This window comes from Muscardinus avellanarius (genome assembly GCF_963383645.1).
Source record: "Muscardinus avellanarius genome assembly, chromosome: 1".
Taxonomy (NCBI): Eukaryota; Metazoa; Chordata; class Mammalia; order Rodentia; family Gliridae; genus Muscardinus; species Muscardinus avellanarius.
This window is the reverse complement of record NC_137786.1, coordinates 88,272,511-88,289,668: the sequence shown is the minus strand read 5'-3', so window position 1 is coordinate 88,289,668 and position 17,158 is coordinate 88,272,511. Positions and strand designations below refer to the sequence as shown.

Genomic DNA, 17,158 nt, shown 5'->3' with positions numbered 1-17,158 from the left:
CAATCCAAAGCCCTTTCCTTTGAGAGGAAAGTGTCACTAAGATTGCCCTGTCACTCTGCTGGAGAAAGCCCGAGAGCCCACATGCCAGCGAAGAAGGCTCTGCTGTTCACTGCGACATTGCTTCTCATGGTTTTACAATGGTCTCCCGGCTGAAACCCATTAAGAATCCACATCTTGATCGCCAGTAAAGGATAGACACAAGGAACCTTTCAAAGTTCTTATTAGTCTCTCTTCCAACTCCACATCTTAAATCTACTCCAAGAAAAATAAAGACCTGAAGATAATTTTCCCCCTCCTAATTAGTGTCTTCCTGGATTTTGTTTTACAGCTTATGGAAAATGGTATGGCAATGCTTCTGGCAAACAGGAGGCTGGTAAAAAGAAAAACAGAAACATCTTCTCAAACTATCAGATCGTAGGCAGGTTGGGGGAACCTGTCAGCCTGTGGGTACATGTACTGTTAAGTACCATCTGATGCTTTGAAGGGCTCTGGCTTGGTATGAGGGCGATCCCTACTGCCAGTCAAGCACTCACCACATTAAATTAGGCTTTAGAAACTCTCCTGTGCTACCTTTCACGTAAATTTTAGCACCAGTGTTTTCCATTTCACTTTCTAGGACCAAAACACAAAGGAACCAGTGTCTAGAGGCAAGCGACATTATGCCTTAAAACTTGTTGCCACCCTTAGTTTCTTCATGTAAAAAATTGCTTAAAAGATTAAGATTCCCTTTCCTCTTTTTAAATAGATTCCTGCTGTGAGCCCCGATGGCCACCGGCAAAGCCTTTATTTCCCAATGGATGAGAGAGATTCCTTCATCTTCTTGGTCATAGTTGGGATGAGGTGCATGTGGTCATCCACACACTTGGTCACACAACTGTCCAGCTGCCGCTTCACCTGAAGCTCCTTACTCCCTGCGTCCATCGAATCTTTGGCTTTGTCATTGCAGTGCATGGTACACCGGGCCAGGCGGTCCTGGAACCTCTCCAGCTCGCTGGTCACCAGGGCCTGCGCTTGAGCCAGGGGCGCGTGGCAGCGCTCGATGCACTGGTGCACTTGCTGCATGGATGCCTGGTTGTCCTCACAGCAGCTGGTGCTGCAGCGGAACATGAGGCCCTGCATCTTCCGGATGTTCTCTCTCTCCACGCTCTTCACCATGGAGTCCACCGCCTCCTGCACCCGGAGCTGCTGCAGCTCCGCCATGGCGACCCCGCGCTGCGCGGCGCCGGCGCCCCTCAAGGTTAATTATTGAACTTTGAAGATTGAAATAAGAAAAGTCCAGCAAGTGGTGAGACTTTATATATAAAACATTAATATATTTTTCCCTCCTTTTGTAAAGTAGAAGAAAAAAATGATGTTGAAAGTTTCAGTTTTCAGAAAAGACTCAAAGATCCAAAAACATAATAGGCCCATAATGATTAAAAATGTAGCCAGAAAAGAAGTTTGATTTCCAGTCTTAGTAATCTTCTTTCCCCAGTAAAGCATTTCAAATGGACCAATAACAATTAGAGCTAATCATGTCTCAATGAGCAAAGAAAAATAGCATTTCCTTTGTTCTCTGTTGCCCTCTAACTCTACCTTCCTTCTATAAGAGCCATCAGAGCAAGATTATTTTGTTCATTAGTGACAAGGATTGAGTACATGGAAAGGTAAGCACTATAGGTGTCCAGAGGTTGAGCTGGTCCAGAGAATATTTTTATTGATCTAATTTTATGCATGTTAGTAGATGATTCTCTGTAAAAGCCAGATAAATCATGGTGAAACCCAGTGGTGATTGGTTTTAAGAGACTTGAACACATAATTTTTATCACTATCTTGAGGAACACAATCCAGATGATAAATTTTTTTCTTTGTGAACAGAACTGAAAGGAAACAGCATCATTCTTTCAGGTACTTGGAAAAATAAAAAAGAATGATGTTATTTCCTTTATTAGTGTTCAGGGCCTTGTACATTCTAGGCAAGTGCTCTACCCCTGAGGTACATCCCAAGCCCTAGGAGTTCTTAATTTAGTTGAAACCCAGTCAACTGTAATTCTTCAGGATAATTTACACCTTAAACTATGATATTCTTGAAAAAGAGATTTGTACAGTGGAACATACAGTATAAGGTTTGTTGAGAAATGCTTACAAAGGAGTAGCCATGAGCTGAAAAAGTGTTTTGCTAAAAGATACAGTGGAGACAGACTGGACAGGTGCAACTTTGGTGCACACAATGCCTTCAGTGCCTCATCAGAAAGTAGTGTCTCTTATCCCTTATAATAATTTGTGCAGGGATGGCCACCTGGAAGAGCACTTTCTTCTCTACATTGCCTTGATTTATACCATTTACCACATAGAGAGAGGTTTTATAAGTTGAAGAAGCAGTGATGTTATTAATTTGCTTATTTTGTTATACTCCTTGAATGACCAGCAGCCCAAGAAGAAGGTGTCTTAGCATGCATTAATGAAACATATTTCTAATTTTCAGCATACATGAAAGGCAGTGTCAGTCAAAATAAAATGTATCTGGACATTCCAATCCAGAGGTGATTTCATTGCTCCTTTAACTTGGCTAGGTTTTTGGGAACAGAGAGAGTTATTCAGGAACATGATGCTTTTCTCTCCCCCCCTTTAATTAAAGAACAACACAACTTGTGTGCCAGTGATTATTGAAGGATAGTTACAGATAGCAGCATTGAGAGGAAAGTCAAATGGGAAACAGAAAAAGCCAAGATGAGGGTAAGTTATTAAATTAGTTATTGCAGTAAATGACGAGGTCTATCCTTCTGAGGATGGTATAGTATACCTTTCAGAACTGTCTACCTGAGAATAGACAGAAAGAAGCCTTTGCCCTTCAGCACCTATTTCCCACTGACTGAGGGTTACTTATAGTTCACTTTCCCACTACTCTATGTGTCTAACAAATGGAATCCCATGAATGGTCAGGGCACAAAATTGGAATGGGCTCAGCAGTCACTTGGAGCAAGACAAATCAACACTATAGATTAAAGTAAGTACTTAAATGATTGCCAGAGCCATGGGACCTGAAGAAAATGATGCTAGATATCTAACAACAAACAGAATCTATTCTTGTTTGGGAAAAATTAAAACATTTTTTGGCAGTCCTTACCTGAGTTTGAGTCTAGATTCTATCATTTGCTCCAAAGATCATTTTGAACCATTTATTTACCATTTTTTGTGTCTCAAATTATTCACTGTAAAATGAAAATAAGTGTTTCATAGCAAGGATCTGATAATTATCATTACTAGAGGAAAAGCATTTGGTGCTTATTGCCTGGAAGATACTAAGTCATATAAAAGAGGAGACATGCAATCACATCACATAGCTGTAAAAAGACTGCTATGGTTTAGATATTAAATATCTCTCAAAGAGCCCATGTATTAATCCAAAGATGTTCATAGGTCAAATGATTGAATTATGAGGATTCTGGTCTTATCATAAGATTTATTGGGTACTAAAGTAGGCAGATGGGGTATAACTAAAGGAAGTGAGGCACTGAGGGTGTGATCTTAAGGAATATATATATATATATATTGTTCACAGACCCATCTTTTTCATGCTTTAGATTTAGAATGTATCCCTATACCTTATGGAGATGATATAGCTATGTTGGAGCTAGAGCTGGCTTGATCATAGGGGTTCCTGGGATATGGTTTTGAGTATTACATATGGTCGCTCATTCCCCTGATTTCTCTTTTTTTGCTTCCAGCCTCTTTATATAAAAGCAGAACCCTTTCTCTCTCTTTCTCTCTCTCTCCCCCTTTCTGCACCATGCCCTGAACTCCATAGACTTTATGAGGCCTAACATGGACTGAACCCCACTTCTTCTAAGTTTCTGTCATCTAAGTTTTTCTTCTAAGTTTTGGGTCATGGCAGTGAGAATGCTGAATGAAATATCTTTATCTCTTTGCTTCTGGTCTCCATCATGTGAGAACCAAACTTTTTTGATCTTCTCTCTCTGCTTCCCATAGCATGTCCTGAGCTCTGCAAATGTAACCTGGCTTAACAATAATGAAAACCCTGAAATTTCCAGAACTGTAAGCAAATAAATTATCTCTAAGATGTGGTTACCAAGCATTTGAGTCACATCAGTAAGACTGTAATGACTTAAACAAACACTTTAAATTATTGCTATTGAGCAATATAGTGATTCTTGAGTTAAATAGGGAAAGAATTATATTTATTTTATAAGTAAAGACCATGTGATGCAGAAAGATTCTATGCTTTAACTAAAAATTCTTACCTAGTAAGGGACAATGTCAGTTTACTGCCTTTTATTTTAAATGATTTATATCTTTCCTTCAGTTTTAGCAAATATTGAAGGTGCTAAGTTGGTCTTCAATTTGAAAACTAAAGTTAATCTATAAATACAACTTATGTATCTCAGGCTTAATTGCAATAAATATATTTACTTACTGAACATGGTGAGTAGCTCATTCCCTATCATTGATTTTACTGTGGAAAACTGAGTGAGTCCTTCCAAGTCATTCTTCCATGTCAGCGTGCATTATAGAGGGCCAGGGTAAGTATCTCCACTGCCTTATACCTTTTAATTAAATTAGTGATTCCTGTAATCTTCCCTAAAATTTTAGGAATACATCTATTTCTCAAATGACCAAGATGAACTATGTACACTTGAAAGGTTCCTTTTTAAAACCCTGAGTAACTATGAGAAAGTAAAATAATAGTGTGTACTTCAAAGATCTGGAGTTACCTAAGCTTCATTAAGCCGAAAGTTACCAATTGTCAATAATTTTACAAAGATTATTCTTTTAATTTGTTTATTTAATGAAAAGTATATTGCAGTCCTTTACCACAGGCTTAAGTGTATCATGCTATCTTTTATAGTATTTATTAAGTGCTTAGAACTAAATAAATTTCTTACATGGATAAAACCCATACTAATCTATTTAATTCCCACAGTAGCCTAAAGAAGTAGATAAAATTATCATCCCATTTCACATATGAAAAAGACTAAGGCACAAAGTAGTTGTGACTTACTGAAGGTCACATAGCTAGTCAGTGGCAAAACTCAGTTGTGGTAGGGTCCTATCATTCAGACCCTTAACCATCTTGCCTACTTCCTTAATGGTTTTTTTTTCTAAAATTTTATTTTATCTTATTTTATTTTTATTTATATGTGGAACATATTAAAAATGGTATACATTTAGACTGTGCCTGGTGCCCTCTCTCCTCCCCCTACTTCCCTTGCCCTTCTCTCAACAATGAGTGTCCAGGTTAACTATGCTATATTCATACATTTACACATGTTCAAATGTAGCTCCTCCATTAATCAACCTCACCCTTCTTCCTCTCCTATCCTTTGATTCTAGCTTTGCTGAGATTTCCCCTCCATTATCTGGAGTCTTTCTGGTGTCCCCAGTGCTCCCTAGTTTGGGAATATTAGAGAAAACATATGTCTCTTCTCTTTCTGTGTTGGATGATGTTACGTAACATAATGTTCTCCAGATCTTTCCATCTTCTTGCAATTGGCATGGTTTTGTTTTTCTTTATAGCTGAATAGAATTACATTGTGTGTATTTTCCATAATTTTGCAATCCATTCATCTGTTGATGGGGGCTAGATTGGTTCCATATTTTGGATATTATGAATTGTGCTGCTATGAACATAGTAATGCATATGTTATTGTAGTTCTCTGATTTCAACCACTTTGGAAAAATATCCAGGAGTGGTAGAGCTGGATCATATGGTAAATCCATTCCCAGTTTTCTAAGAAATATCCACAATGATCTCTATAGCAGCTGAACTAGTTTGCACTCCCACCAACAGTGTAAAGAAGTTCTTCTTTCCCCCCATCATCACCAGCATTTGTTGTTATTTGATTTCTTTATGCTTGCTACTCTGATTGGGGTTAGATGAAACCTCAGCATAGTTTTGATTTGTATCTCCATGATGGCTAATGATATAAAACACAATTTCATGTGTCTATTGATCATTTTTATCTCTTCTTTTGTGAAGTATCTATTCAGTTCAGTTGCCTATTTCTTGATTGGATTGTTTGATTTGCTATTGTGGAGTCTTTTGAGCTCTTTGTATATTCTGGAGATTAGCCCTCTATCATAGTGGTGACTGGTAAAGATCTTCCATTCTGTAGGTTTTTCTCTTTAGGTCTTGATGGTTTCCTTTGATGAGAAGAAACTTTTTAGTTTGATGCCATCCCACTTGTTAATTCTTGCTTTAATTTTCTGCACTTTGGAGGTCATGTTGGGAAAGTTACTGCCCGTGCCTATATGTTGAGTCTATGCCCTCTTGTAATAACTTCACATTCTCTGTTCTAATTTCTAAGTCTTTGATACATCACAATTTGATTTCTGTGTGTGGTGAGAGGTAAGGATTTAGTTACGTCTTTCTACAAATGGTTAGCCAGTTCTCCCAGCACCATTTGTTGAAAAGGCTGTCATATAATTTTGGCCCTGTTGTCAAAGACTAATTGACTATAGGTGTGTGGGTTTGTTTCTGTATCTTCTATTCTGTTCCTCTGGTCAGTAGTCCTGTTCTTGTGCCAATACCATGGTTTTTTTTTTTTTTTTTTTTTTTACTACCGTTGATCTGTAGTATAATTTGAAGTCTGGGATTGTGATACCTCCTGCATGGTTCTTGTTGCTGAGAATTGCTGTGGCTATTCTTGGTAGTATCTGGTTAAGAATGGGCGAAGGTTAGAGAGTAGGACTCATAGTTAGTAGAATATTTAAGTATGGAGATATGAAATACCTTGATTAAACAAGGAGATAGAGTAAAGAAAAAAAGTTTTGAGAGAAGAGAGTAGATAGTCTAGAGTGAAGTAATTTGTAAAAGGAGTAGAAGGAAATACCAAACAAACATAAAAAAGTAATAAAACAAGATACAAAAGCTAACTATTATACATCAAAGACAAACCAACCAACCAACAATTAAAAGTGAAAAAAGGAGTAAGAAAGTGGAAAAAAAATAAAACAAAATAAAAGAACTAGGCGGGACTCTGGGCCCCGGGCCGAACTGCGCGTAGCATGCCAGACCCCTGGAGAAACCGGGCCCAGTATTCTGGGACCCGGGCGGGGGTCGGGCAGGGCACGCCAGCCAGGGCCGGGTCGCGAGACTCGGGGCCCTGGGCTGAACTGCACGTAGCACGCCAGACCCCTGGAGAAACTGGGCCCAGTAAGACGCTGGGCCCTGGGTGGGGGTCGCGCGGAGCATGCCAGCCAGCCAGTCGCAGGACTCTGGGCCCCGGGCCAGAATGCATGACTCCAGACCCCTGGATAAACCGGGCCCAGTACCCTGGGACCCAGGCAGGGGTCAGGCGGGGCACGCCAGCTGGGGCCTGGGTTGCAGGACTCTGGGCCCCGGGCCAAACTGCACGTAGCATGTCAGACCCCTGGAGAAACCGGGCTCAGTATCCTGGGTTCCGGGCGAGGGTCGTGCGGGGCACGCCAGCAGGGCCCGGGTCGAGGGACCCTGGGCCCCAGGCGGAGTAGTGCGGAGCACTCTGGACCCATGGGGAAACTGACCGGGTTACAGTGCTACTGAGTGAGTGCCTGATCCCACTACCTCCTCAAACCACATATACTGTCTTCTCTTAATTAAAAAAAAAAAGAAAAGAAAAAGAAAAAGAAAAAGAAAAATATCGGAGAGAAGTTAAGAAAGCCGTTGCGGATGCCAGGACACTGGAGATGCAGACAAAACTTATCTAAATGCAATGGAACTTATGGAAAAATTCCCCGTGAAGGAGGACTGCTTTTTCTCTATATTGTTAAGAATCTTGGACATCACCTGTAAGGAGAGAGTTTAGTGGAGACCAAGGAGAAAGGCAGTGTTGAAAGAGGTCTCCACGATGGCGGTGGAGACTTGTATTCAGGAGAAACAGAAACCGGATCCTACCAACCTTATTTTTTTTGGAGAAATTACACCAAATGTCGAATGCTACCGTCACGCATGCTTAGGAACACTGGGCAACATTCAGAGTGGAAAAAGAGCCTGGGAAGGATTTGAAATCGTGGAGGCAGTGGCAATGGCAGTGGAGGAAGAGATCTGATACATTACACCTGGAACCTTTGAAATAATAACCCCAAAGACATTGATCAGAGCCTGCTGAGGGATTAGGCGGGTGCTGGGGCCAATGGCCAACATCAGAGCTTGCCGTGAGGCAAGGCCACTACTGAGGCATCTGAGGCTGGGACTGGAGCTTGCCGAGGGGTTAGACTGATGCTGGGGCCAGCGAGGCTGGCATCGGAGCCTGCCATGAGGCAAGGCCGGTACTGGGGCCTCCGAGGCCAGGATAAGAGCCTGCCGAGGGGTTAAGCTGGTGCTGGGGCCAGCGAGTCTGGCATCGGAGCCTGCCGTGAGGCAAGGCCTGTACTGGGGCCTCCAAGGCCAGGATAAGAGCCTGCCAAGGGGTTAGGCCGGTGCTGGGGCCAGCGAGGCCGGCATCGGAGCCTGCCATGAGGCATGACCAGTGCTGGGGTCTCCGAGGCCGGGATCGGAGCCTGCCGAGGTGTTAGGCTGGTGCTGGGGCCAGCGAGGCCGGCAGCAGAGCCTGTCGTGAGGCATGGACGGTGCTGGGGCCTTCGAGGCCAGGATCGGAACCTGCTGAGGGGTTAGGCCGGTGCTGGGGTCAGCGAGTCCAGCATCGGAGCCTGCCGTGAGGCAAGGTTGGTACTGGGGCCTCCGAGGCCAGGATAAGAGCCTGCGCAGGGATTAGGCCAGTACTGGGGCCAGCAAGGCCGGCATCAGAGCCTGCCGTGAGGCAAGGCCGGTGCTGGGGCCTCAGAGGCTGGGATTGGAGCCTGCTGAGGGGTTAGGCCAATGCTGAGGCCAGCGAGGCCAGCATCGGAGCCTGCTGTGAGGCAAGACTGGTGCTGGGGCCTCTGTAGCCGGGATCGGAATCCTGCCGAGGGGTTAGGCTGGTGCCTATTTCTTCTTTGTAATTAATCTCTTTGAGTATTTTCTCTAGCGCTGGTTCTGAAGACATAAATTCCTTCAGTTTCTGTTTGTCATGGAAGCTTCTTCTAATTTGATAGAAAGTTTTGCTGGGTAGGAAATTTTTGGCTGGAAGTTGATTTCTTTCAGAGTTTGGAATATGTCATTCCAAGCCCTTCTGGCTTTCATGACTTGGTTAGGGAAGTCTGGAGTGATTCTAATTGGTTTGCCTCTAAATGTCACTTGGCCCTTTGTTTTTTTTTGCCTTTAAGAGTCTCTGCTTGGCTTCCACATTGGTCATTTTGACAATTATGTGGCGTGGGGATCCTCTTCTCCGATCCTGTCTAAAAGGAGTTTTATAAGTTTCCTGGACCTGTGTATCAACCTCTTGCTCTATGTTTGGAAAATTTTCTGCTATTACAAGAGATTGTTGATCCCTTTTGTTTCACCTTCTTTTCCCTCCTCTATTCCAATTATTCTTAGGTTAGCTCTCTTAAAATGGGCCCATATTTCTTCAGTGTCAGATTCCTGCTGTTGGATTTTTTTTTCTAAATTAGAAACTATGTGTTCATTTTTGGAGTGATCATCTTATAGAAGCGAGATTGTATTCTCCATGTAGTCTAATCTGTGGTTTATACATTGAATTGAGGCCTTTACTTCATTGATTATATCCTTTAAATTTTTTAGACTCTCTCTAAATTCTTTTCAAAGGTCCTGTATTATTTCTACAGTTATATTCCTGATTTGATCTTCTGGAGATCTCTGAATTTCTGTGTTATCAGGTTCTGATAATATGAGGTTATGGGCATTCATTGCTCTATTGTTTTTACTCTTTCCCATGATTTCAGAAGTTTGTGCCTTCCCTAGGTCACTATGACTTCACTTAGGTTGCTCTGTATCTTGAGTCTGTAGTAATCTCACCCACCACTACTCCTTTACTGGGTTGTATCACAAAGTCTCAGACCCAGGGAGTTAATCGAGGCTGCGCGAGACTGTGGGGGTGCCGGGCTGGGCGTTTTCCTATGGCGAGCTGCAAGTAGGGTGTGGTATCTCTGCTACCGCTACTCCTTCACTGGGTTGGACTGCAAAATCTCAGATCCAAGGAGATTATCAAAGCTGTGCAAGTCTCTTGGAGTGCAGTACAGGGATTTCTCCTTTAGGGACCACAATTTTACTCATGGTTATTGTGCGTGCTGATCAGGAGCTGTCACAGGGCGCGGTGAACTTGCTGTCACTGTTGGCAATATGGCATCACTGCTATGCCCTCAGCCATAAGGCTGGCGCTGCTGGCAATATCTCACCACTGTCATGCCCTCGACCATGAAGCTGGCATATTTCTTTTCTGGTTTTGAGCTCCATTCTGAGTCCCTGGAAGGTGTGATGAGCTTGGCCACTGGGAATTTTAGACGTACTTTGCACTGAAAAAACTGCCGAATTACACCTGAATGATCCGCAGCTGCTCACTTCAGCTCCTTGTTTTCCTTTCCTCTCTGGAGCCTGGTGCTGTGAGGGAAGATGGTGCCAGCGTGGCTCTGTGGCCACATTGTGGGCTTGATTTCTTTTCTGGTCTCTGCTTATTCTTCTACTCTTTTTTTCTCTGTCCCTTGTGTGTACATTTTTTATTTCTCTGTTGCTAGTGTTATATGGCTATGAAAAGCACTGATTTTGTGGCAATAGAGATAGAGCTTTAGCAGGACTCATAAATGCTGCTTTTCTTGGTTGCCATCTTCCCGGAAGTCTGGTGATCATCTTTGAGAAAATAGTATTTATAGCATTCATCTCTTCAGTATTTCTCTCAGCACTGACTCTGCAGATCTCATATTGGGCATAGATTAAATAATTGGTTTGACTATGTAACTAAAGGAAACAGTATATTAGAAACTAGCAAAAAGTCACTATTCTCAATCAGAATGCAAGCCAGAATTATTTACTGAGAAAACAAAAAGATGAGAACTATTTGCTAAAAGTGAAAACCATTTTATATCTCTTAATTGCTGATGCCATCCCTGTATGAAACCACAGTACTGTAGTTTGTCCCATTATACTATCTGCTTTACTACTCATTTGCTAAAAAGGGTTTCATGAATCATCATGAATGTCTTTAGTATTTTTTCCAACATGTTTAGAGGTTTAAGCTGAAGTTGATATTGCACATAGGATATATATATATGTATATATACATATATACATATATATAATTAAAATTAATTACTTGATTCAAGCTGGTCTCTTAAAATATCTTAAGCTCTTCGATTGCTGAACTCATCAGGGATTTGTTTTATTTGATGGCTATATTCCAATGCCTGTATTAAGATATTATGTGCTGGGCTTGGTGGTCCATGCTTTCAATCCCAGCACTTGGGAGGTGGAGACAGAAAGAACTCAGTTTGTTGACCTCATCTACTTAATAGTGGCACTTTGCAACTCAGTGAGACCCTGATTAAAAATAAAGAATTAAAAAAATAGGGATGGGGTGTATCTCAGAGGTAGAATGCCCCTGGGTTCCATCCCCAGCATACCACCAAAGTTATATATGAGTCACTTTTTAACCTCTAGAAAATGTGCAGAGTGGCTTTAATATCAACTTTTCTAAATTCAGAATACATTTTTTCACATTTAATATTTCCAAAACAGGAATGTGTTTTATAAATCTTCTGTACATTTTTTTTTTGTGTGTGTGGAACAGGGGGTGGAACCCAGGGGCTTTTCTACATCTGGGCTATACTCTGAGACCTATTTTGTACTTTATTTGTAAACAGGGTCTCACTAAGTTGCTGAGGCTGGCTTTAAATCTGTGTGATCCTCCTGTCTCAGCCTCCCAAGTGCTGGGATTACAAGTGTGGGCCACCATGCCTAGCTTCTCTAAATTTTTTATAAAAAGCTTTCAAAAACCTATCATGTATCAGAAAAATACAAACATGAAGATATTCATATTAGCAGGTTCATATTAAATTATTAAGTTATAGTAAAATTCTGTCAGAAATTATCCTGTTTTGTAAGAATGGATTAAGTATAATGTCAACTAATGATAAATATACAGAGTAAGAAGATATTCACTATTTTCTTTAAAATACTTAGACTACAATTCTTGTAGCAGGATGGCAGCACCCTCTCTTATGCAATAAAACCCCTCTAATTGTAAAGCATGTCAAATTATCAGTTTTGGAAGATATTGTGAACTGATATATGGAAATCTCCAACAAATCAAACAAAAAACCATTATATGTAATAAACTAACTCAGCAAAGTTTCAGGATATAAGATCAACATACATAAATCAATAGTATTGATATATTCCAGTAGTTAATTATCTTAAAAAATTCTCACAACAGATTACAAAAAGGTAAAATATCTAGGAATAAGCTGAACCAAAGAGGTGGAAGCTTTTTACCAAAAAAATTATAAAACTTTGATGAAAGAAATTGAAGACATAGACAATTTCAGAAAAAAGGCTCACCACAGCATCTAATAATCAAATTGACTAATGTATAGGACAAGTTAAAGCTACTAAAAAGGTAAAATATCTATGGATAAACCAAACAAAAGAGGTGGAAGTTTTTTTATAATGAAAATTATAAAACCTTGATGAAAGAAATAGAATATAATTGGATAAGAACAGAGAAAAGCTCACCACACCATAAAATAATCAAATTGACTAATGTAACAGCCAAGTAAAAAAATTAAAAGCAAAGAAAGTAAAATACCAGGGGACATTCAGAGGTAAATCAATAAAAATCATTTCAGACTTCCCAATCCAAGTCATGAAAGCCAGGAGGGTCTACACTGACATATTTCAAACTGAAAAAAAAATTTTCAGCCAAGACTGTCCTACTCAGCAAAAATATCTCTCAAATTTGATGGATAATTAAAATTCTTCCATGACAAACAGAATTTGAAAGAATTTATGTCTTCTATACCAGCACTTGAGAAAATACTCAGATATTAATTACAAAAAAGAATTAATAAATAAATGCCAGTACTGAGAAATAGTGCTTTCCATCAAACAAAACTAAGCAAAGAGAACAAACACTACATCAAAAAGAAGTTAAAACTCAAAATGTTAGAAATTAAAAATTATTTCTCAATAATCACACTGAACATAAGTGTCCTCAACTCCCCAATAAAAAGATAAAAGGTGGTAAAATAGATGGAAAACCAGAATTTATCTATATTCTGACTGCAAGGAATGTATCTTACAAGTAAAGATAGTCATAAACAAAAGGTGAAGGGCTGGAGTAAGGTAATCCATTCTAATGGAAGTTGAATACAAGCAGAAATAGCAACTACGATAAAAGACAAATTAGACTTTAAGCCTAAGCTTATCAGAACAGATAAAGTAGGCCATTTTTTTTTTACTGGTAAAAGGAACAATCTAGTAAGAGAATATAATGATAGTCAACATTTATTCTGCAAAACTGGGCAAGGTGGTGGATGCTTATAATCCCAGTTCTTGGAAGGGTGAGACAGGAGAATCACAGCTTTACTGCCAGCCTCAGCTACTTAGTGAGGTCCTATGCAACTTAGTGAGACCTTGCCACTGCATCGTCTTCCTCGGCATCTGAGCGCATGAGCCTGCGTGCATAACTGGCAATGCTTAATGAAAGCAGCCCTGAGGGAGCATTGTCTCTGGCCAGAGTACTCCTTGCTCTTAGATATTGTTTAATAGCTATTTTTCTTTGGTAATGATTGTTTTAACTTTCCACACAAATGCTCCGGTGATGTAAAAAATTAAAACATATTACTTTAAACACCCTCGGCTTTGCTCCGTGCTGTAATAAAATCTAGTCAGAATTTAGGTGCTGTGGTAGTATTCAAGCTGAAGCAATTACAAATGCAGAATTCCTCTCTATCTCTGACCTTCATTCTAATCATTAACCTATAGTAAAAGCCTTAAGAGTCAACTGAAGCCATTAGCCCCAAAACCTTGCAAGGGAGGCAACAGGTGCCTCTGTTTACCTCCTCTCCTTGTGATCCGGCCTATATATACAGAAGATAAACTTTGTGTGTGACTTCAAAGCAGCCTAGTTGATGAGCAGCCAATACTGCTCCATACAATAGAGCCAAAGGGTAGGAAGATTCTTGACCTTTGCACTTAGTACATGTGCTGCCTGAGACAGGGAGGCACCACCTGGTTAAAAAAATGGATATGTCAGAATTATAAATGTGCAGGTATGAAGTTTTGGTGGTTATAAAGAAAGGAAATCTTGTGAGAATAAGAAAGCATTTTGTATGAAGGAATGTTTAGCCTAAAATTGTCCCAAATGGGAAAGAAGAGATCAGGGTAATAATCAGAAAGATTAAAAGGAAGTTGCAGAAGGATTGTGGTAGGAAAATGGGTTATTAAAAGAGGAATAGGTTTCTAATAAGCCTACCGCTTGAGGAAAAGTGCTCAGCGGTTTAAGGAGTACATCTGATAATTAAATCTAAGAACTTCATGTTGTCTTTTGGGCCCTATCTGCTAAACTGTGTTGTGAGTGTTGTTTACAGACAGGACCCGGCAGACCTCCATCGCAGCCCTTTGGATTGTCATAGATGTACATGGCTCGGATTCATCTGATTTCCCCATGCCAACAATATAGACTAAGACCTAGGAACAGAAAGTTCTGAAAAGAGTTAAAGGAGATTCCATGAGAGGCTGAATTCTCCAAGCCCTAGGCGTGCCTGTCCCTTCTGGAATTTGCTCTCTGAAGCCTCCCATCTGCAAGGGCAGGGGGCTGGACTTGATCACAGGATCTGGGGCTTTACCTTGTTTACATGTCCTTCACTATTGTTCTGTGGTGTTTACACTTTTTACTAGGAATCTCACAGGTGGAAGAATATAAATTTCTTGGTTTTTGATAATAAACCCATCAATTGCACAAGAGGCAGCTGTCCATGTCGGTTATTTTTTCAGATTTCTCTCTCCCAAGTCCTGGGAAAAATCCCCACGTTTAGCGCCGAACAAGGACTTGAAGGAGTTTTACTTGGCCAGAGAGGGAAATCACTGCAGAGAGGCCTCTGCAGAACGCAGCCGAATCTCTTTGCCCACCTTCCAGGACCCCTGGTCCCAAGTGGATTTAGTGCCCAACTGAGCATGTCCGTTGCAAGACCTTGTTTCAAAAATAAAGAATAAGTAGGGTTGGGGATATAGTTCAGAGGCAGAATGCCTCTGGGTTCAATCCTCAGTACTGCAAAAAAAAAAAAAAAAAAAAACCCAAACAAACAAACAAAACTCTAACATCAAAAATATTTATCCTGCAAATATAGGTGCAACTCACTTTCATAAAACAAACTATTCATGACATTACATCACACATAGATCCCAGTACAAGAATACTGGGAGACTTCCACACTCCTCTCACCCTGCTAGACTAATCTTTTAGACAAAAGGTCAGTAAAGACGCCTCAGACCTAGAGAACACCATAAAACAAATAAGACTTATTAGACACATACAGAATATTCCACCCAACTACAGCAGAGTTCACATTTTTTTTATATGCTCATGGAACCTTCTCCAAAATAGACTACAACGTGGGCCACAAAATGAGCACTAGCATATTCGAAAAATAATTCCCTGCATTTTTTAGACAAAAATGAAATGAAATTAGAAATCAGCTATAAGAGGACCCAAAGAAACCACATAAATACATGGAGACTAAACACCATACTGCTAAAGCAGAAATGAGTTATAGGAGAATTTAAGAAATTCCTAGGAACAAATGAAAATAGAGACACAACATATAAAAATCTCTGGGACTCTTTGAAGGCAGTTTTAAGAAGAAAATTCATAGTACTGAGTGTGCATAGAATAAGAGCAGAAAATCACCAAATAAATAACCTAATGACACACTTCAAAGCCCTTGAAAAACAGGACAAGTCTAACTCCAAAGCCAGTAGAAGACAGAAACTGATTAAAACTAAAGCAGAAATTAATGAGGTAGAAAAATTTTAAAAAATACAAAAAAATCAACAAAACCTAAAGCTGGTTTCAAAAAAAAAAAATAAATAGACAAAACACTAGCCAACCAAACCCCCAAAAAGAATTAACTTAAATTACTAGAATAAGAGATGAAAATTATTCATGATGACCAATTTGGGCTCATCTCAAGGATGCAAGCCTGGTTCAACATATGAAATAAAATCATGCAATTCATCACATATACAGAACCAAAGACAAAAATCATATGATCCTTTCAATAAAAAATAAATGCTAAAAAAAAAAAACATTTGGCAAAATCCAAAACCAATTAATGCTAAAATTACTGCAGAGAATTGGAATAGATGGAACACACTTCAACATCATAGGCCCACAGCCAATATCATATTAAATGGGGAAAAACTGTGAGAGTTCCCCCTAAAAACAGGAACAAGAAAAATATGTCCACTATCACCACTCCATTATAGTTTCAAAAATTTCCCTGTAATAAGGTTGAGATTCTCATTAAAATATTTTTGTTAAGAAAAAATGCTAGCCGGGCGTGGTGGCGCACGCTTGTAATCCCCGCGCTTGGGAGGCGGAGACAGGAGAATCGCGCAGGTTCGAAGCCAGCCGTGCTGGCGTAAGAGACCCTGTTTCAAAAATATAAAATAGGTCTGGGAGTGTAGCCCGGAGGAAGAAGGGCTTCCAGGAACCCCAGTACCACCAAAAAAAAAAAAAAAAAAAATGCTTAAGAAAAGAAACATTAACAGTAAATTTGTTTTCTTTCTACCCAAACACCCTCACTCAAACAATTACCTGATGTAATCAAGTATAACACTACTTAAAATTTTTGTCTTCTACAAGATATTCATCTTATCTGCTTCATCATATAACATATATTTATTAAATCTAACTAAAAATAAATCATTTTTAAAAGCCTACAATAATTATCTTTATAGAATTTTATCATGACACTGTTTTTTTTCTTTTTTGTTCAAAACATAGGCTAAGTGGTTTCTTACCACAGTTTATGTTAGTGAATTTCATTAACTGCAGGAGAGCACTTTATAAATAGTTGAGACGCTCTACAGTGCGTTGGGCTATTTTTCTTATTACAAACAGAATGTAAAAAGAAATAGAATGGTTTGGATTTTTAACAGTAACCTTTTAGTAGTTCCTACGCAGGTATGAAAAGAACCAAGCTTGCACCAGTCCAATTAAGTCCAATAATATGATAGAAGCACGCACCATCACCACTTCACACTATTTCACTCCCATGCATCATATAAAAGTTTCTTACTATTTTACTAAGTTGCTGAAGGCATCATTAAATTACTGAGATTGGCGTT

At 39.8% G+C, this 17,158-nt stretch overlaps 1 protein-coding gene across 1 annotated transcript; it reads right to left on the bottom strand.

Annotated features, from left to right (window-relative positions):
• Positions 1-783: 783 nt before the first annotated feature.
• Positions 784-1,200, bottom strand: LOC308261258 (protein FAM136A-like; the record flags this gene model as incomplete). The annotated part of the gene is made up of 1 exon (XM_080693056.1): positions 784-1,200. One exon carries the CDS (start codon positions 1,198-1,200, stop codon positions 784-786), a length of 417 nt encoding a protein of 138 aa, XP_080549182.1.
• Positions 1,201-17,158: the final 15,958 nt, after the last annotated feature.